The 22,274-nt window shown below is 37.5% G+C and overlaps 3 protein-coding genes across 6 annotated transcripts; all 3 read right to left on the reverse strand.

Moving 5' to 3' along the window:
- Positions 1–337: 337 nt before the first annotated feature.
- LOC137955781 (dirigent protein 22-like) lies at positions 338–1,321 on the reverse strand. The gene has a single exon (XM_068802900.1). It carries the CDS (start codon positions 1,068–1,070, stop codon positions 498–500), a length of 573 nt encoding a protein of 190 aa, XP_068659001.1. The 5' UTR covers positions 1,071–1,321; the 3' UTR covers positions 338–497.
- Positions 1,322–2,592: 1,271 nt separating this feature from the next.
- On the reverse strand, positions 2,593–18,702 carry LOC137956060 (ubiquitin carboxyl-terminal hydrolase 26-like). Of its 4 annotated transcripts, none has more exons than XR_011113208.1 (17): positions 18,470–18,702; positions 16,660–16,756; positions 15,980–16,576; positions 12,834–13,089; positions 12,020–12,729; positions 11,159–11,267; positions 8,551–8,732; positions 7,349–7,633; positions 7,063–7,267; positions 6,516–6,587; positions 6,018–6,248; positions 4,994–5,267; positions 4,562–4,702; positions 4,121–4,206; positions 4,006–4,035; positions 3,402–3,502; positions 2,593–2,949 (listed from the first exon to the last, which is right to left on the reverse strand). XR_011113208.1 is itself a non-coding variant. In XM_068803365.1 (16 exons), the coding sequence occupies exons 2-15, from the start codon at positions 16,737–16,739 to the stop codon at positions 4,027–4,029; spliced, it is 3,237 nt and encodes a 1,078-aa protein (XP_068659466.1). In that variant the 5' UTR covers positions 16,740–16,768; positions 18,470–18,702; the 3' UTR covers positions 2,630–2,949; positions 4,006–4,026. The 4 variants fall into 4 exon arrangements, 1 of the variants encoding a protein (XP_068659466.1); XR_011113206.1 differs by having other exon boundaries at positions 2,630–2,949; positions 16,660–16,768; XR_011113207.1 differs by having other exon boundaries at positions 2,630–2,949; positions 3,402–3,539; positions 16,660–16,768.
- Positions 18,703–19,254: 552 nt separating this feature from the next.
- On the reverse strand, positions 19,255–21,410 carry LOC137955237 (protein PHOSPHATE STARVATION RESPONSE 3-like). Its single transcript, XM_068802099.1, has 7 exons — positions 20,769–21,410; positions 20,419–20,626; positions 20,269–20,345; positions 20,137–20,176; positions 19,988–20,054; positions 19,772–19,841; positions 19,255–19,572 (listed from the first exon to the last, which is right to left on the reverse strand). The coding sequence occupies exons 1-7, from the start codon at positions 21,408–21,410 to the stop codon at positions 19,255–19,257; spliced, it is 1,422 nt and encodes a 473-aa protein (XP_068658200.1).
- Positions 21,411–22,274: the final 864 nt, after the last annotated feature.

The following is a 22,274-nucleotide window of genomic DNA, read 5'->3' on the forward strand; positions in this document are numbered from 1 at the left end:
TCCCTTCGTTTCACAGCTTTTCTTCCAGGAGATGATTGCTTGTGTTGTTGGTAAAGACACAAAATCACAGGTTAGCCATGGAGACTGACCAGGCTATTTCTCTTGCAGATTTTGATATAAACTGGGTCTCCCTTTTAACTCCAACGACAAAGGATGTAAATGAAAGAGACTAGCCGTGATACTAATTTACGGATCAGCTTATCCTAATTCTATGTAAATCATTAAGGTAGTAACACGCGAGCCAAATTTCCCACAACCGTCCAAGCTTAAGAAAAAGTGTTTCTATGTGATTTCCTGCATTTTTTGGGTGGAGGTGTTAGACCAACAGCATCGGGAATCCTTAACGCATGCATTAATCCACTGTCTCAGCCTTTTTGTTTCAGTAATTTGGTTAACTAGACTCCATTAGAAGAGCAGAAAAAGCAAACTAGCAACATTAAAGCGACAAGGAGTCACGAGATCGAAGAAAAGAAGCCAAAAAGCTGAAGTCTCATCCATCAGTAATGCAAGACATGGACATCGTACTCAACGATGGCGTCCCCAGTTGGAGGGTCGAACCAGACGGTGTGCGCCTGCGCATACCCTCGAGCCCACCGGAACTGTCCCGTGCCGCCAATCACCGGCATCTCCCGAATGTTCGACAAGACTGCGTTCCTCCCCATTATGCTCAGCGAGCTGCCGTTGAATTTCCCGGAGACGAAGGCGAAATTCATGACCATCAGCAGCCCTATGTCGTGCTGCGACGCCAGGGAGTAGAATCCCTGAGCTCTTCCGACTATCTTCGACGTGGGTTTCGGTCCCTCGGTTAATGGGTCGTCGATCATGACCGTGGTGCCGAACCCACTGGTCGTCTTGTTCGACATGATGATGGGCACCGCGGATGGGTTGCGCCCGCTGAGAATGTCGTGGAAGTAGAAGTGGAGATGGCTGAGCTTTTCTTTTTGAGTACCGGAAAAAGGATGAAGGCCCTTATTTGATCGGCCGTGTGTTTTTCCAGCACCGGTGACAACGGAGAGGCAGAGGAGAGAGAACAGAAGAAGTAAAAGAACCGTTGGAGAGGAGTATCCCATGGTACAAAACGATGAAGAAACCAATAGATGCAGTGGATCGGAGGGAAGTGGTAACGGTGGAGAATTCTTCTGTGTAGTGGCTGTGAGATGTGAAGCGCTTTCTTCTGCCTTCTATATAAGAAGAGGATTTGGTTGTGGCCTACAGTAGAAGGGTGGGCGAGAAATGAAAAAATGGGGACAAGCAAACACCCGTGGACGACATTATCATCACTGTTTCAATTCTACAGTGGTTCATGCTGAAACTTCCTAATTGAGAAAATGGAGTGTATGAAGCAATGTTGCTTGGAGAGGCCAAAAGCCTGGAAGAAATGATTAAAAGCGTGAGCGTGATTCAATTCAAATGGCCCCAACGAACCTTGTTTGAATTGTTGCAGACACACTTCAGGTGTCATTAGTTATCAGTTGATATGTCTTGGATTTGAAGGGGAGAAAAAAAAAAAAAAAGTAATTAAATGTCGGTAGATGGGGAGAGTGAATGAGATTAGATGCATCAGTAAGAAGCAATTAAGAGGAAGTAATGGGATTGAACATGTACTAGCTCATGATCTTTAATGATTATACGGGAGAAAGATAGAAAATAGGAAAGAAGATAAGGTTTTGGGAAGTGGAAAATTGAAACCAACATAGTAATTCGAATTTTCTCAACAAAATCTAAAAAATGTAGTGCTGATTTGAATCGTAAAAAGGAAAAGCATTCAATTTGCCGGCATCTAGGAAGAGTATTCTCACTCGCCATGGATGGGTCATCCAAGTTAAAAATGTACCATGACCCTACCCAAATCATAACCAAAGCTAGAAAACTATGGCTTGTAACATCTCATATATATTTTTGGAATAATTTTATTATAATATGTTGTTAGAAGTTTGATGAAGACTTTCATAGCATGTGTATTTTAATATTTTTAAGATTCTAAAAAATTTTAGTATGTCTTAACAATTATTAGTGAATTTACCGAATGAACTGTTTTGCCATTCAAAAGTAAATAAGAAAAACAACATACAGAACAACTGATTAAAGATCAAACGGGACTGCAACAACATAAGATATTGATGAATAAAACAGTTTATAATATAACTTATTCTACCTCGATAATAATCATTTATATTTCTAATCTAATGATGAGCTAAGCAGCCCACAAACTGCAACCTCTATGCCAGTACCTACAAGAGCTAAACCGGTACAAGCGCCGAACAGAACAAGTCCTATATCAACTGATTAGTTGGGCATGATACTAACTCCACTGCTGCTGCTGCTGCAAAGAGTTTACTGAATTAAAGATCGTATCGGTCTGGCCTACAGTCTCAGTTCTACAATACACACAATCATATTTACATACCATTTTGTATCCTTCAGGCATTCCAGGAGTGATCACACTATTAATCTCGTATTGCACTGGATGTTGTTTGAAGAGGTCAGTTGGATTAGGATGTAGATGGATGAAGTCAGATGAATACAATGGGAGCTAATGGCTATCACAGTTGAATCGCCATTTGGCTCCCTCGGACACTAGTGCTGGGTATGAAAGGAACTAAATAAACCAACCCCTTTTTAGGAGATGACAGAAAAAGGACCAAATTGATAATTCAGACGTCACCGGGCTTATAGGGATTATACGGCCTATTGAAGCATAATATTTAAGCAGTGGCTAAACCCACAAAAAAAAAAAAAAAACCTCCTGAAGCTCCGTTCCGCATGCATACTGATGTAGTGCTAGATCACATTGCAAAGGGTATAGAACAGCCACTTAAATTACATAAATATGACAAATGAATATCATTATGCACAAAAACTAAGATACATATTCCAGGAGGGTTAAGGTCTGCTGAAACAAAATTTTGTTTTACCAAGCAAAAGGTGACAAAAACTTCAATGGACAAACTGCAATTAAAAAGAAAAGAAAAAAAAGAACATCAGTCAGTTAGGCATGCTTTTTTACTTATCTTTGTTTACTGATTGTTTCTTTTTTATGACTGTGTACATATTTAAGGGCACCTATGTCAGCCATACTCATATGCATTGATTTATTGATGATGAATGATGCACATGAGTACTGTAGTAGAAATTTAGACTTTTTCATCTGATCAATGTTATCCACTAGTAGATGACTCAGAAGTACACAAAATTGGTGAAACTATTACTTGCTACTGTGCAATCCAAATAAATGCGACTCCAAGTAAGCTATTCATAGGCTTTCTAGTTCTAGAAATGATTTAAATTCATAAGGCATTTTCTAATAAACAAAAGAACAATACAAGAGTTTTATAGGGCACCTCTTAGAATGCCTAATGTGCAGGTACTATCTTGTCATACAGGAACGTGAAGAAACCCACCTGTCAGCTGCCTGAAGATATTCTGTAGCAGAGTTCCTCCAAGCCACACATAAAGCTGCTGTGTAGAACTTGGCCCACAATGATGGCCTCCAAAATAATTCCTAGCGTCCAATTTAAGTGCTAAGTTTCAGTGTGTTCCTATATTAAGAAACTTTTTTATTCTTTTGAATCTAGCTGGTCCACATAGCATGTAGTCACATTAAATGCATAAGCAGGCATCTTCAAAGACAGCATAATGTAGCTGAGAAATTTGAAGTCATATGCAACAACTCGGAGGTTTTCTTGCAAAAAGTAGACTCCTCCCCGCACTCATAGACCATATATCAGTGACATAAGATTATTTTTGGGATCAAAATGAACAGCATTGATGTGTAAGTGTTACACAAAAATGTCTGAGTGGAACAGCAAACCTATTGCAACAAACAATGGTTTTTTACTTTTTGGAAAAAAGTGAAAGGAAACAAAGTTTGTTTCATCAACATGACCAAACTAACCTAGAATTATACAGAAGCTAAACGTTTGACCAAGATTTTCTTTAGTTGCAAGCTACACATGATACCTAACTTTTAAGGGAGGATATAAAATAACAAATAAGTGTACATACCTCTAAATAGCTTCCTTGATCTTAGGGTTCCTGCATCAATAACAAGGACAATCAATACAAGCAAGCATATCAACTGCCCTTGACAAAAAATCACACAAAGCATATAATAAATAACCTGAGGCAAGAGATTGGATGTCAAAAGAGTTCCTCGAAAACCTTCTTCAAACTGCTGCTGCTCCAACTTTTGGTTTGAAAGTTCATCTGCATGATACAGTAAGATCATGATCAAAAGAGCTACTAAGGCTTCTTTATTAATGCAGGAGTCATGAAAGCTTTCAGTGACTTGAGACAAAAAAAAAATCATAATCTAGGCTCAAACAACTATATAGATGCCAATCAAGAGCTTTCATTCAACATACCACGGTCTTAATCTAAATAAGTAAAGAGCAATTGACTTTTTTCCCTTCAACACCAAAATTTCAATAAAAAACAGACTTTCACCTGTTCTTGAATAAACCATAAAACCTTCATCGTTCCGGTTAATTAGTAAACTAACCTCTACTAATTATTGACTGCATATGAATTTCCTAATGGTGCATATATGATGCATAAATACCTGCTATATCACGGTTCTCATGAATCTCTAAGTCAGTGACCCACAGGACATCTCCTGGAAATATGTTCATATCAGCCAATGTGGCAGATTCACTTCCTTCTATCTCTATCAAGCCTTTGTGAAGTTTCTGATTCTCCTTAACTACCTGCAGAATATCATGCAGTAAGTTTGCTAAGTAAGACAAAGTACACATAAATCAACTCATAGAAGAGTGGTTTATGGATTTATTCACGCTTCTGAAAATAAACAATACAAAACTAGAGAAGAATCACTACTAGTGTAGTGATACAGCATTCTTGTACTAAGTGGGGCTACCCAATGTACAAACTTTAGAGAAGTTGTTTCAACTTCACAAGTTCCCTTCATATAAAATCAAATTGTGTATGATTCATAAAAAATATTCTTGACCTAATAACACATTAATACAACTACCTACCCCAAAGGATTCCCAAATCATCATTTTCAACTGATACATTGACGTGGTGCCAGAAACCCTCAAGTTGATTGAATTACCACCTGAGGTTCTGCGAGATCGCTTTGAAGCACGGCGATCTGGCTCAAAAAGAGTTCCTGAAGCAGCTTCTAAAACTGATCGGGGAGCTTCCTTGCCACTTGGAACAAGAAAAATACAAATATCCTCATTGCAGTAATTAAGTTTCTGCATCAGTTCACAACTTTCTCTTTCACCCACACACACTTCACAAACCTAGCACATTCAGAGAGATCCAAGTAAATGTCAGAGAGAGATATCCAATGTCATGTGATTCCTAAACTTCCTAAGCTAGCTACACAAAAAATCTTATAACAGAACATTTAATAGTTACATATAGATTATCGTGCCTACAAATTTTAAGACAGTCCCAATTTTCATAAAAGATAACTATCAAAATGTTTTTTTAATGAAAATGCGTATATTGATAAACAAAGGGGGGGGGGGGGGGGGGGGGGGTGTACAGACGTAGCTTTGGGGGCCTGACTCCACAACAAAGTAAATCTTATAACAGAACATTTAATAGTTACATATAGATTATCGTGCCTACAAATTTTAAGACAGTCCCAATTTTCATAAAAGATAACTATCAAAATGTTTTTTTAATGAAAATGCGTATATTGATAAACAAAGGGGGGGGGGGGGGGGGGGGTGTACAGACGTAGCTTTGGGGGCCTGACTCCACAACAAAGTGTTGGAGAGACACACCCGCCTTAGCCTGAGAGTCTGCTAAGTGATTAGCAGAGCGTGGAATGTGGTTCCAAATACAATTTAAACCAGAAGTAAATTACAAATTTCATTGAATATCTATCAAAATGTTACTAAATACAAACGACTTATATGTAATTACTACCTCAACTTTTATTTTTTAACTAGTAATGAATTACTACCTCATTTTTTAAAATAAAAACAACAAATATTTGATTATTCAAAAGAAAAAGGAATACTGCAGTAGTCCAAACATACCTCTGGAAATGTCTTTATTGTAGGTAATCTAGATTCATGCTCAGTGTCAACCTCGTCACTGGATCGACCCAAGTGTGAATCTGAAATAGGCATATCTTCAGAAGCACCAACCAAGGTACTTGTGCAGCTTGGAAATTCAATTTCAGCGTATAGACCTTTTTTAACTGGTGCATTCCAATCTTCACAGAAGAGCTTCCAATCATGCTCTGTGATAATAGTTAAACCATCTGTCTGCAGTAACGGAAAGATGGAGTAAATAAGATTATGTTTGTCATCAAAGTTTCTTTGGTTAAAAATGATTCAAATAATACTTGCTCCACGAATTAAATAGTAAAATCCAGAGTATCACCATTCAGGAAGAGATAAAATGTTACAAACAATAGCCAGTATGCTCATACATATGAAAGCCTAGATTAGCACCAAGTGAAGTACAAATGCAAGCTTTCTGGGGAAATAAATGACATAATATTTAGAAAAAGTTGCAGGCCATTCACTTACAAATGATGTTTTCTGAACTACGACACCACGTTTGCACACGAGTTCTGGAGGCCTTTCTAGGAGTTTTGAATGCTGCAACAAAAAGAAACAAATCTAGAACAATTATGATCTTGCAGGGATCAAAACAAACACTTCCAGTGACAATAAACAAATGAGTGCATCTTAAAAGCCTGTCCCAATAACTCTATAAGTTATAGTGAATGATATATTATAAGAAACTGTTACATAATTAAAACTGTTCAGGTATTCTACTTTTCTCACAATGGTAATTCTTTAGATCAGAAAACACAAGGAAAAGAACCCAGCAAAGGGCAGGAATGCATGAAGTTATACAATATAAAAACAGTTCACAAAGGCTAGCTTATAATGTAGGGGAGAGGTGCTTCCAACGATGGAACTGTCTCCAGCCAAGACCAAGTATCGCCAGCTTTTAGCATATGCTTCCAACGAGATGCAGCTGTTAATTTCATCAAACTGGGCTCACTGGGGTTGGGGGAAAGAGGAATAGCTGAGGCTTGCTATTGGAAAGGACTATAAAAGAGTTTACCTTTTGACATTTGAGTGATTCGATGACCACCTCCAAATTATCAGGTTCTGCAGAAGATGTACTCTTGCCACTAGTTGTAGCATAAGCTCTCCATCTCATCAACCATGAAGAAGGTAATAGATAGTATTTACAACCAGGATTTACTCCAATGCATTTCCCCAAGAACAACTTTTCATGTTTTTGGCGTTGCTGAATTTTGGCTGCTCTGCAGCAATAAAACAATTGTCAATCCCAAGCTTAAAAAATTAAAGCTCTTTATAATATATAAAAAAGTTTGCAATGTTACCTTCGTGAATCCTCCAAGCAAGCAATTTCTGTCAGTTCTGTGCAGCAAACAGCACAAGGTTCTGATCCAACAGGAAACATTAAACAACCTAATGCATCATCAGGCTTTACTTCATTAGCACTTTCAACTAGAAAAAGCCAAAGGCTCTCAGGAATCAATAAACGCTTTGCTGCCGGAGATACTTCTGGCATCAATCCCCCATGAACGCATTGAAGCGAACTTGTTGGTCCCGCATCAGCATCACATGGTGAATCAATATTTTTTCTACGCACCCATTGCAACAACCTATTGAATTATGAAATATTTAGTTGCAAAAAACATAAAAGGCATCAATCAAATAAACAAACAATTACAGAAACCCTGCAAAAATCAAATAAACAAACAATTACAGAAAACCTGATCTGACTGACATAACAAAGAAGTAGCACACTATCGAGATAAAAGTTGTTTAGTTGTAAAAGAGGACAGTACAATGTGTACAGCATCAAGTGTTCAAACAAATTCCAAAAATAGCAAAACATGCTCTTCAGTTACTTCTTTAAAACCAATTTGTTAGGCACAAAAAGTGATTCTTCCACCATAAATGGAGCAGTTACAGTCACAGGATAGCATTTTTGAAAAACACTCATAGAATAGCATTCCATTGTACAAGAAAAGCTATAAAAGTTAGGTCGAGCACCTGAAGATGAGACACACGTCGTAAAAGTTCAGAGTTAGGAGTTTTGATTTAAAAATTGCAATTTGGATGAGAAGTTGCTATCATAAAAATCTTTTTGAGATAGGCAGTAGCCAAATATTAAGCCCCCCTTTCCCTCTGTATATAGTATTTAAAGTTGAGATAATTACATATACAAAAGGCAATTATACACCTGAACAGTACAAATAATAATGCCCATGTAGAGCTTTACATATTTACAACTAGGACCATCTCTTAGACAAATTACAAAATCTTACTAACTTCAACAAATGATCTAAAAATGATCTCAGAGGTCGATAGCATATTGTAGGCAATAATAAATTCATCTCCCTTCTATGAAGGAATTGCTAATCACAAACACATACATGCTAAGGCCAAAAGTAGGCCAACCACCAGTCACACTTCATTGTTTTGAATGGGAATTCATTCTTGCTAAACAAAGAGCACTGTAATTGTGTCAAAATGGAACAAGAAAATGTAAGCAAAAAGTTGTTGCGAAGCACACCATGCCCTGGAGACATAGTACAGATTTTCATCAGGACAATTTCCAGCTAGTGCAGCCTCAGCAATTTCTTTCATGGATAATCTACGGACCCTGTAATTGTCAGCAGAGACAGTAGTCTTTGCCAGGTCCTCCAGACATTTTATGCAATAATCGTCACCAGAGAGTTCTGGCCCCCCTCCATACTATAAGACATAAAAACACATTTCATTAGCCAACCGGGAAACTATGTTGAAGGAAAAGCTGGCGAAGAAAAGAAGAAAGGAAATGGAAAAGATAAAGATGAATTTCAAAAGAACAAAAGTAGAGCAACAATCTTCAACAGGCAATAACCATCACCACAAATAATAGACGGTTTTCATCAACCACCACAACTGGCTTCAAATCCAGAAAGGGATTTTTCTGGATGCTAATATCAACAAATTGGATTTCTGACAATTCAAAAAAAAAAAACACAGAAGAAATTAATTTTCTGTGGAATTGTATAATATATATCACAAGTTCCATCATATTTAACAAGTGCTACTGTATACCTAATATGCTACACATTGCTACAAAATCTACCCAATTATTATTCAGGGTTTTTTTTGGGTTAAAATTGAGCCAATTCTTCACAAAATGACTAACCGAAGTTAGGGAGTCTCTTCCCTACTAATGTAACTTTGTAATACTAGAAGGACCCCACGTGATCATTAGTGAGATGCTTTCAAGTGGGAAATTCCTGCATGCTATGTTTTCAAGCTAAACCAGTGTGCAACTATTCTCCCACACACAACAACTCCTAACCTGAGATGTCGAGTATACATGTTGCTCAAAACTAATGCACTTTTTACCCATCAATACTCCTTCGCACGCCCAAGCTTAAACAAACAACCTGACTCAAGACATGGAAAAGATATACCCTAGCTCTTACTCTCAGACTACTAGCTTAAAATATGGAACACACATACAACATTAGACCAGAGGAATTTTTTATGCACTAACAATTTTTGTACTCAGACCATCTAATTGCTTAGATCCTAAGTAGCTATCTAAGCGTCCATGTACCAATTTTTTTTTTTTTGAATGAAAATGTATAAACTATTAAAAAAGGAAAAAGTACAATACCTAGCTAAAAAAGGTCTTCCTCCACAACAAAGTGTTGGAGTGAAACACCTAATTTAGCTTGAATGTCAACTAAATGGTTAGCTGATCTAGGAATGCTTCCACTTACAATTCATAAGAGAAATTAAATTTTTTATATATATATCAAAAAACATATCCAAGTGCCGCCAGCGGGGGGAGAGTTGACTTTGCACACCAATTAATGACAATTTTAGAATAACCTTCAATACAAAGGGGGCCCACAAGATGGCGTTTGAAAATGCAGCCCATTAAGTAAATCGGAGATTCCTATTGGCCCAGTGAAGGTAAAAAGTAAACAACCATTACCATCATGGATAACTCTACCAAAGCCTGTACGACCAGGGCATCCAAAAGCGCTATCATCGAAATTTAATTTGTAGTGGCCCATCGGAGGGGGAGACCAAATTTCCATAGTCAGGGGACTAGAAGGATAAGTCATGCCAGCTATCAGCAACCAGTTCCCTCTTAGGATGGAGCCGTTAAGATTCCGAAATTCCTTACGCATGAGGATCCATGTGGAAACTTGGTCAACAATATTTTCTATCAGTATATCAATAGGGATAGATTTTAAGTTGAATTTTCGATTGTTTATTTCCTTCCATAAGGCCCAAATGATATGGCCAACGCAGCAAGAGATAAGTAATTTCCCGAGTTTTGGGAGGCTAGCACTGGTAACCGAGAGACTAGTGGATGTAAAATTTTGAGAAGGGCAGTATTGGAAACCAATTTTGTTGAGGAGCCTAGTCCAAACAATGTAGGCAAAGTTGCAAAGTAAGAGCACATGAGAGGCTGTTTCGAGGGAAGTTTGGCAGAAGGGGCGGAAGGGGTTCGGGACAGGGGTCCTCGTTGGATTAAAGAAACAAACGTGAGGATTTTGTTCTAACATGCGCTCCAAATAAACAATTTGCACGAGGGGCAAGCAAGGTCCAGGTAATAGCTGCAAAATGATCGGTTTATGGGGGGTTGGGGCAGCTGAGGAATTTATAAGCAGATGCAGTGGAGAACGTACCTTCTGGACAAGGAGTCCATATGAGTGTATTAGACACATTTCGGGGAGCTACTGAGGAGAGACAAGTATGGAGGTTGGACGCCAATAAGGCCTTTGAGTCCGAAAGGGCTCTCAAGATATTCAGGCTCCAACTAGAACAGGCATATGTGTCATTACTAGTAGGGGAACTTATCCTCCATTATTAAGGTAAAGTTTCCAGTAGATACCAAGAATGAAGCTAACACGCTCACATTGGATTCCCTAAGATGCATACAACTTTTAAAAAAATGAGGAGATATAGTTTATATTAAGAAGACGGCTTCCACAAGACTATAGAGTACAAAAAGGAGCCTAGAATGCATAAAATAATGATGATGATAAAATAATGATGATGATAAAGTAACTAAGAGCACGATTAATGATAAAACACCGGTTCATAAAGCAAAACTAGATTTCAAGCAGATATATGATAAACACTTCAATAATATAAATGCCCACCATAGAGACCAACTTGCGCCAAGCTATCTCTGATATCCTCTTTATGGAGCTAACTTTTGAAAGTGGAACTTTTCCATGTGAACACCGAATGGACTTATTGTCAATAGAGCTGCAATAATTTAATATAGTGTAAATAGCTGCAAATAGAGGTAATATGTATCGAGCTGATATATGGAAGGAGCTAATAAGAACTAAAACAAGGTGCTTAGTGGAATGCTAAGAGACCTATCAAATACCGGTCTTAGAATTTGCAAATAGCACGTAATAAATCCAGTGAGAATGTTTTGGGTGAGTAAATACAATGTGTTTTTTGGGTGAGTAAATACAGTGTGTTCCATCTAGTTTCTGTGATAACTCAATACTGCTTGGGAAAAGGCCCATTTGGGTAACAAATAATTTGGATCAATGTGAAGCTAACCACGGAACATCAATATGTATAAAGTCAACAAAAGTGAATGTTGAAGCCGAAGATCAAACAAAGCCGAGATCTATGTTATTTAGGGTTTCTAATTATTGGCAAAATTGTTTCGGCTCAATCCAAGCAGAAAATCCCAATCCACAAGTATACAAACTGAAAGAGGATGTTCAATTTGCCAACAGAGTTTTGGATGCTCGAGTAAAATATTAGAAATTCACTAAGTAACAAATACCCTTTCTTGATTTCCTAAGAAATATCAAAAGGTGTTGGATACATATATTCTATGCTAAAAGCTTCACATAACCAATACCAAGAAATATCAAACCTAAATGTCACAATGTCATCCTCAACACACCTCATTGCTAAACGCAGAAAAAAGGAACGAAAACAAGAAAACATTCAAATATAGACACCACGTAAAGTGGAAAGAACGTGAAACTCACAGAGGAGTAATGCTGTCTGACCACTGACGCAGCCACTCAGTTGAAATCCAGAAAAATGGATCACCCAGTGATCGAACAGGAATTTCTGAAAGAAGTGAGCGTACTTCCTGTCTACGTTCTGTGATGATACCCACCTGTGTCTCTTTCTTCAACTTATACTCTTCACAAGCGGCAATAGTTGATGCATTTGACGTTTCTACCTCTTCAGAGAGATGAGATGGAAGGAAGTCATTTCTGCTTGCATCCATGTTTGCTTCAACTATACCATTCTCTTTAGGATGCCTCCTTTTATACATCAACATGTATGCATCAGTTGATGAAAAGATCTGAGTATGGTTGACAAGATCCTTGTCTGCAGATGGAAAAGAACCGGTTTCATTATGATCTCCATTCATACAAAGTCCCACTCGCTCAGAATCTGCAGCCTGCACAACTTGCTCAGTTTTCAGACTTGATCCTGACAACCCTTCTCCAACAGGATGAAGACCTAACTTTGACACATGCTCATCATCAAATTCCCACCAAATCCCACTAAACTCATCTTTAATATGTGCCACATAATGGCCACTATCAACAGCAGTGCCCTTATGGATCAATATGGCAGATAGCTCATAGATTAGCTCTGTCAGAGAAGGGTCACATAATCTTTGTGCCATGTTGAGTTTGCCAGGAAAACTGAACACAGAAGTTAATTTCTTCTTTGTTGTGGTCTGAAAAAAAAGACAATTATACAAAGAAAAAAAAAGACAGATGAACATGGAAATACACCACAAATTTCACATAGGAACAGGTCATATACCCCAATAAGACATACCTTAGGAAGAAAAACACAACGTTTTAACTGAAAATTAAGTACTGGAGGCAGTTTGTGAAGCTTAATTGCCCGTGTGGCATCAACTCGTGTTCCACATGATTCACAGAAATACTGATTTTCTCCTTGAAGCTCCTCCACACTAAGATAATCATCTAAACTCTCATTGAGATTCTTCAAACCCTTGATGTTCAACTCAAGCTCATAAAAATCTTCGGTTTTTGAAGATGCTTCAGATTCTTTACCACACACTGAACACCTATATAACAATAGATGAGTATGAAGTCATTTCCTTCGGTAGAGATAGGCAGTTGTCAGAAATTCAGAAGTTATCTATGTATAAACCATGGGAAGGTATTGATAGCAGGAAAATTTACGCAGACAGAGTCCCACAATCTTTTCTTTGTCTCTCCTTTGTGAAGGTGGTTTCACCAGAAATGAATAGACCCTTGAAGAACAAACACTCTAAACCACAACGAGAATAAAGCACCGTGCAAGTAAAATATGTGCACAAGCGCACATGCACTTCTTACTCGCACACACACTAACATATAAATACACAAAAGGAGCAAGGTATTAATGAAATCCAATTTTATCCTAATAGAATCCCATAATATTTTCTACTTTTCTCCTTTGTGGAAGTCTTGCGCTCAAGTCTTTTTTTTTTAAATGATGCTGATTTTTATTAAGACAAAAGCTCAAAAGAGCAATTTACAAAAAAGGGAAGCCTTCCCAAACAATGAGAGATTGCTGGAAAATTCCAAATTTTGCCAATTTATCAGCCAAAGAGTTGGTTGATCTAGGAATGAGGTTCCAATTACAATGAGTAGACGATACAATGTCAGCAATACTATCAGTGATGGGCCAGTAGCGCCAAGGGGGGGAGCTGTCTTTGGAACATCAACTAATAACAGTCTTCAAGTCGCCTTCAAGTCTTAGCACAGGTTTCAGGCGTTGTGTATGTTTTGTAATCAAGCCACCAATAACAAAGGAAATGAATCTCCAACAGCGGAATTACCTTAAATTGGATTTCATAAACCACATTAAAAGCATCGCTGCTCTTGTTATTCAACGAAACATCTAATGGCTGGTAAAATTTTCAATTCAATAATTTCCATCCAGATTCAAGGGAGGCAAGACTACTGAGTGGACACCATTTGGTCACGATCCACCTAGAAAAGAGCAAGGAAGCCTACAACAAGACTAGTCCCAAAACCAAGTATCCAAAACTTTAATATATTACCATAACATATTTCTTGCTGAAGTTTACACGTAATTCCACAATCTCTTCCATAAGCTAGTCCATAGTGGTGGTTCGATGATGGGGAAACCTATTTGTCAGAACAACTATGCTTAGAACTACCAAAGCCTTGCCATATAACCTTAATCTATTTGAGGATTGCCCAGTCTAAAATACCACAAACCATTTTGCCAGAATAGGAGCATCCACATCTGTCTAGTACATTTACTACCAAGAACACCGTATCTTTTAAGTAAGCAAACCTCACTCCAACTGACTAGGTCACACTAAACCTACTTAAAGCTCCCTTCAAAATGAGATCTCATAAGAGAAAATAGTCAGTGACCCAGGTAGATTGGATTCTATCTTTGTAGTCATTCTCATAAGGTTGGATAAGGTAAACCTTCAAATAGGATAATCCTCTTTCAAACCTCTCAAGGTTCTATAAGCTTCCATCAAAGTTCAACATTAAAAATGCTTGAAGAGGTAACCAAAAGTTAACTTTTTCTTTTTTTAATGATTGACTATGTGAATTTTATGATCTCTTGTTGCATCCAAACAATCTCTATTGGTTTAACAACATGGAAAGTCTAACTTATTTGATAAAAAAATCCTACATTGCAATTAAATGATTACTAAAGGAATATCACTTGGTTTATGGAGAAAAAAAGGTTAAAAAAAAATGCAGTGCAAGATTCTCAAACATCAAAAGCATCAGCCCAAAACATGATTTACATGCATTTTTTAAAAAAGAAACAAAAACTAATGCACATTAACAAGGGCTGACAACTGCTTTCCAGGTAAGGAAGGGAAATCATTTTCTGAATTTATAAAAACCAATATATATCAAGAGAAGATTGTTCATTGAAAGAGAGAATATCAAATAAAAATGAATAAAAACAATGAATTAAAGAACATAGAAACCAAAATAAATCCACTTTAAGAAAAAAAGAGTCCCCAAAATCAGGTCATCAATGAACCATGTAAAACAGGTGAGGATAGCCAAATATTTAAGGACTATAACTTAGAAAAAAGTACACAGCTGAATATCTTCAAAGATCATCATGAGAGCCTTGTCCCAAACAATTTGTTAGCACCTAGATTAATCTTTACTATCTATTCTGATCTACAATAAGCCATAGGTTTTGCAGGATATGTTGATATCTATACAATTCCCTTAACTTTGCACCAGCTTTTCTACATCAAGGTGCTTCGTAAAAGCTTTCTAGAATAAGATCATCTTCAAATTTTGTCATGCATAAACCTCAACATTCTCTTGCAAGAGTTGCTTCATTGTTGAAATTAACCACAACAAAAAAATGTGGCCATTCTATCATTTTGCACTCACACTTTATTTGGCATATTAACTGTGCAGGGAAAACTGTAGTATCCTATTCACAACTATCCCATATTCACCCAAAGAGTTGCATTCTGCTCAAATTTTTAAAACATTAACAAAAAAAAAAACTTAGTTTCATCCTTCTCTATGACCACTTTAAATGATACAGCCTAGGAAAACTTTTCAGGTTATACAACTAGGCCTTCAATCTGCACTAGGAGATGCCTTTTTTCATATCCACTAGGCCCATTGGCTAGAACTTTTCCACAGACATTGTAGCCCAGAAATTAAATCACAGATGGATTCACCTTGACACTCTCGAATTCTATAATTTTTTACATAATCATTCTATGCCCGTCGATAAACTTTTAATCATATCCATTTTTTATCAAATACATAAATGCAAGTAACGCTGTATAAGAGCACTTTCATGTAGTGCACACAACTACAAGGTTAAAACTACAATGTTTAAGAAATGAAACAGAGCATAGAAGAGAGAGAAACGGAGCTCAAAGCAGCTTCAGTTACTACTTGCTACCTGCATATTAAAATGGATCACAAGTTTCTTACCGGGTAACATGAGATATGCTTCCACGAAATAGATCTTGAGCAATGGTTTTTGCCTCTGCAACTCTGGAGCAGCTGAGAGACTGTTCTAATAAGGAAAGGAATAAAGTGAAAAATTCGTGGCTATCTTGCTGAGAGCCATTGTCCAATTCCAGAGTCTTAATAAATGGAGCTGAATCAACAAAAGCTAGTTGACTAGAACACAATTGTGCAAACAACCGTGCCAACTGATTCAAGACAGGTTGTTGCTTCAAAAGTTCTGGCTCCACAGAGAAAATGCCAGCTCTAAATGAACTATTCATATAAAGGCACTGAAGTATACTGTTGGCATAGCAAGTAGCACCCAAATTAGTCAATCCAGCAGGTAAATCTACAGAAGAACGAAGATCTTGGCATGGGTCTGGACCAAGATCTTGAACAACTTCTGAAATTTTCTGCCACAACCCAGATTTCCTAGATCCATTAGGAGGTGGGATGAATCCACAACAGCAATTCGGAGAGTCCTTTGAGTTTGCACGACAACCCTGGCAGATGGGCTTTGACATCCAATACAGTTGATTAACGTCATCTTGCGTGATATCCCCAGTTGCATGAATTTTCCTATAGCAGAACAAAAACAAATGCAATAAAACAACAATGGGAAAGTAATAGAGTTTCAATTAGATAAGATGAAAGCCAGATACCTCAAAATTTCAGATGAAGGCACCTCATTTTCATCAGGCCTATGCCTTTTGTTTTTACTTCGAGTGGTTGGCCTACTCATTTTCCAACCAAATGATTCTACATGTCAAACTGGAATTTGATGTAAGAATCTAGAAAATAGATGGTCTACCACAATAATTTCCAACTTAGCAAGTTGTATTGACATATGCAGAACTCAAGCAGCAGATAAAACTGCCAGTTCTTGTAAGAATAATGAAGCTGATAATGAAGCTGATAAACTAGCAAACTCAAACACCGACCCAAACATAACACTAAATAGGAATACGAGTAAATCCCATCACATAACCAAGAATTATCAACGGAAAATGAATGTCCCACAAATTTTACTCATGTTTTGTTAAAAAACAACAGCCTGAAATGTGCTTAACAATCTTCAGAACAAACAGAAACATAAAAAAGACAATGAATGTGAAGTAGTGAAATCAAAATAAATAAATACATGATGCAGATCCACCAAACGGACCTACTATGCCAGTTTCCTACAAAAAAAAGTGGGACCATACGCAAGTGCAACTACTAACATCTTTTTAAATGTAAACAGTTAACCAGCTCAATTTCAGTAAAAGAAGTTCACAAAAGTAGACTACCATGATTTATTGCATGATGGATCTACAAACAATGACAGGCTAGGCACTGATGCCATGATTCTAAATTTCAAAGCATAGATACAAGGACACACAGCTGTTTTTTCTCATCTTAAGTGAAATTTAAAAATAATAATAATACCTGCTGATAAGAAGAAGAATGACAACAATTGGCCAGCGAATCAAACCAAGGTTAGTAACACATGAAAGTATAGTGGATGGCAAAACAGGATCCACCATACATGATTTAGACATAGTTTCATAACAATACATATTAGAAGTTGCTGTTAACTAGAAATTACTAGTAATCACGTATTAAAAAAATTCAAAGATCATTAAGGAATGTTTCAAATAAAACTAAGAGATTGCATATATTAATGTGTTTTTTAAAGGTTATTTTTATAGTAATATACTAAGTCTAAATGTAAAAATTAAAAAAAAAAAAAAAATCTTTAGGTATCAATCCTATTCCAGAAGAAGAGTTTGTGAGAGATGGTGAATTAACATAGAACCTTACCACGTTATACCATAACCTGGTAACTAAGAAAATTGTGAGTGCTCATAAGACTCGGAATTAAGTCTCAAAGTCTAAATTCTGCATACAAATTCTCTAAATGGGACCAAAAACCATAAAAAAGACCTAGCTACCCAGCATGAAGAACACTAACAAAAGGAACAGAGAAAATGGTCCAGCCTCTCTCCCTTCCAACGTGATTTAAAATTCCCCATCATGCAAGTCATATTAACACAAAAAGCACAAACATATAGCTGCCTAGAAATAACAATAAGATGATACAGAAAGAAAGAACAGTAATGTAGGCAGCTGAGCGTATGATTATCAAACAATGCGGGCCTGCAAAAGTAATTCAAATGAAAACTTCATAACTATGCATTTCGGGAAAGAAACTCGATGTAAGGAAAAAAATCGTCTTATGCACCAATAGTTGCGTCTTCCCCAAAAGCACGCAAAGGAATAACCATCAACTCCACCCTTCAATACTTTTTAGTCAATTTCAGCACAATATTCAAATTCACAAAAAATCAATAAGGTATAGTAACCTCTAGGACACGAAACGTAATGCTGAGAGAGTCCGAAATTATCCCAGTGCCAGTCAAAAACCGCAAAAAACGAAACTTATTTAGGGCAAAAGATTGAAAAATAAAGAAATCCAAGAAGAATACTCACCGAGTTCGTATACGACACCGAATTGCAGGGATTCAGCAGTGAATTCGGGAGAATCGTGAACGGGCGCGCTCTGAGCATTTGAGGGTTTTTTTTTTTTTTTTTTTTTTATTTGGGTGGGGAGTCTGTGCCTCTTGTGGCGAGTCGGAACTGGGCGGGTTTTCGGTTTTTTAAGGCAGAGCGGCTAATTAGTACCCGCGAGCGGCAAAAGGAAAAATCGCAACGCCTATCGAGCAACAAACATGTGGCATTCGTGGTATTAAAAACCACGAGGAAAATAGATGAACACATGCTAAAACAACAGTTATTTCAACAGTCCGATCATGATTGGACAGTTAAGATAGCCATTGATCATGATCGGATGACTGAGATAGTGTTTTGTATGTTTCACTCCAAATGGTTTTTTATTAAACAGGGTTTAACGTAACATAATTCCCCGTCGTAGAATCCTTGAAATCAAATTATAGAATGACTTTTACCTTATATTAGTTAAATTTAAGAAATGATGTATGGGTAATCAAGCAATCTACCTAAATCCTTACACAAGTAAAGATTTTATTTTCAGAGTCTATTTGTAAATGAGTACATAGAACAATATAATGGATAATTAATTAGAATTATTAACCCTCAAAGCTGTATTCTTTGATAAGGCATTTAAGTGAGGATCTGCTAACGAAGATCCCCTGCAGTCTTTTGGCTAAACGATTTGCTATAGAATCTGGAAATCCACCCATCACAAAATAGATACCAATTTCTCAAGCAAACTATAACACTACAACAGTGATCTTCTATATCGTATCCCTCACATCAATATCAGCATCCTCTGAGTCGACCCTTATTTTTTTGAGAGATGGAGCTTTTATTTCTATAGTTGATTCATCATCGGAATTTTGAGGTGTCTCCTCGTCTTTTTCAGGGGATCCCTCAACGCTAGCCTCTGGTTCTGCTGAATTGGTAGGATCTGAAGGCGGGTCTGCTTCAGAGGCTGAAGCCAGGGGTTTTTGATTAATAAGCATGAACGCCTGTCTCACTTTGTCTTGCTCCTGTAGCATCCTTTGCAGTTGGCGTGCCATTTCCTCAGCTCGTAGCTGTAGTGTTCTTTGAAACTACGAAATCCAAAATGGAGATTATGATCGAGTTATGGCTGGCAATTTTATTTCGATTCTTTATTTATATTAGTTTACATGTTTGTTCATGAATGGATAAACAAAACAAAAAAAAAAGGTTCTACTTTCTGATTCAGGAAAGTTTACCATTTCACCTTTTTTTTTTCTGAAATGTAAAACCAAAAATAAAGCAACCCACCTCAAGCTGATCATGAAGTTTTTTCTGAAGCTCCCATTGCATACGAAGTGATTCAGATTCATACCCTCCTCTGTAAAGGAGAAAGATACCACAGTGCAAGCAACTTCAATGTCAAACCTCAAATATATCCATTTAAAGCAATGTTTACCAGAGAACTGCAAAATATCTGGAAGATATAGAAGCTAAATTGGAAATAGAAACAAGATCTGAACTTACGTTTTCGGTACTCTGCTTTCTTTCTCAGGTGCACTCTTCCTCTTGCCTTCAGAAGTGGATTTCTTATCTGATTACCACACCGAGGTCAAGTTTAACGAAAAGATGAAAATAATGTATATTTCTGGAGACATTAAAGTTAAAACTCTCACCTTCTTTGGCATCAGGCTGGTACCTCGCAAGCCGGTATTTCTGCAAAAAAAAAAAATCGTTATAGTGAAATACCTTGATGAACTAAGCATCATCTCAGCAGCACGGAATCATATAAAGATTTAGACGAAGACCTGCAAATGGCTTTTCACGTGTATTATGGTTAATCCTTTGACACACATTTTCTTCAAAATACTCTTAGGAGTTGCTCCTACAAGAGCACGATTAATATTTATCAGATAAGAACTCATCACCATGAATCCATTAATGGTGGAAGTACTTACTATCAGGGCCTCCAAGATTTTGAACTGCTTGTACGAAACACTCATGTAGCTCTTGTGTCCATCTCATCCGCGGTTTGTTTACAGTCTCAGGACAAAGGGCGGGATTCGAATGAAACTGTTCATCAGACGATGATTTGTTTCTTTCCGTATGACAAGATTGAAATTCCCCTCCATTGCTAAGGGGTTCTAGAGGTACTCCACAGAATTCCTAGAGAAATCATTGGCAGAGTAAGTAGCTCATAAAATAACGAGATCCCAGCATAAAATCTTCTGCACAGTAGTTGATCATGCTAAGAAAACTAAACCAAGTTGTGTAGTCATATCACCATTCCTGAGTATTATTTACTTACCCCCATCTTCAGATTTTCATCATCGCTAATGATAGCGTCAAGCTGATCGGGTTCAAGTTGCCAATCATCTTCACCAGCAGCATCTTCGTAGTTGCAGACTTCGGCATCGATTGTATTGGCCACTACATATTGAGACAAATCTGGATGATTCTGTGCCATGCCTAGTAAGACAGCATCCGCGCGGACTTGATGAGGCAAACCTCCATCAGGAAGGAACACAGGCACTTGAACTGTCGGCAGAGGAACTGGATATTCTAACATCCCTGGACAAGGAAGAAAGGGAATTTGATGCATTTGGGTATGTCTTAGTGGGAAAGAGGGAGTTGATGTGTGCAAAAGGGTACAAAATTCGGATGAACGAGGCGAAGTTTCAACTGGTTTTGAATAATTTAATGGCAAGGAAAAGGGATAGCAATACTGTGGAGTGATATTATTTTGTTGAGCTGTGAACTCCTCGACATGATGGCGAGGGTGCTGTTGGGTACTAATATCTGGAACATGCGGAGGTTCGGGCATAGAATCTACGGAATTCTGGGAAGCAGTTTGTGACCAGTGAAATTCGGCAGTAGCAGTAGTGACAGGTTGTGGCACTCTAGTTGAACCAGTAGCGGTTTTGATTCTTTTGTTATTATCACGATTCATGGTCACTGCTGATCTGAATGGCGTCCAGTTCAATAGTCACGAACTAAACTTCGAGGAAGGATTCGCTTTACCTGCCAGAGATCATTCTATTACTTACGATAAAGAATTCAGAAAAAAAAAAAAAAAACAGAAATAAGAGAGAGAATCATTTGGCAGTAAAAATCGTCAATCCAGTTCGATAGAGTTAACAAAACAAACTCCGAATTAAAGGACATAAATAAGAGACGAAAGACCTGGAGAGAAAACAGAGAAAGAACAAAGGAAATTCGAGAAAGAGTTAGAAATCGTTGTCAGCAAACATAAACACCAAAAGAAAAACAGGACCAATTACGTCGAATCCAATGTCGCTTTTAGCTTCATCAAGATAAAAACGATAAACATACGAATTAGATAGCAAAAACAAGTGGATTGAACCTCATCAATCTGCCAGAGAATATCCTTCTGTCACTAAAAACCACGAGGAAGTAATATAGGAATGTAGAAGTCTTCCAGCAATAGACAACAGTAACTGCTACAATTTGAAATCCCGTCTTTCATGAAATCTGTAAAAGCCAGGAAGAAAAGAATAGTCTCAGTGAAAGGCAAAACGAACCGAAGCACAGTTATCAAAACCTTTTTCTGTTCTATCCGTAAGAGAAGAATTTGATACCTGAAACAGAGAGTTCAAATCACGAGCTGGAATAGAAACTGAAGAGGAAGAGGAAAAAAGGATGGAATCGAGTAGATAAGAGACGAGGAAGGAAAGCAGGAGGCCGGCTGCCAGAGTGTCAGGACTGGATCCCGGAAGGTTTCTGGCTTTCATAGTTGGGCTGTCGGAGGGAGCCAGTCCGCGGCTACTCGACCTTCCCGCCAAGTCTTTTTAAC

Source organism: Aristolochia californica, unplaced genomic scaffold, assembly GCF_029961685.1.
Source record: "Aristolochia californica isolate CCGP_79_NKW_82.1479 unplaced genomic scaffold, dmAriCali1.0.hap1 SCAF_2, whole genome shotgun sequence".
NCBI lineage: Eukaryota > Viridiplantae > Streptophyta > Magnoliopsida > Piperales > Aristolochiaceae > Aristolochia > Aristolochia californica.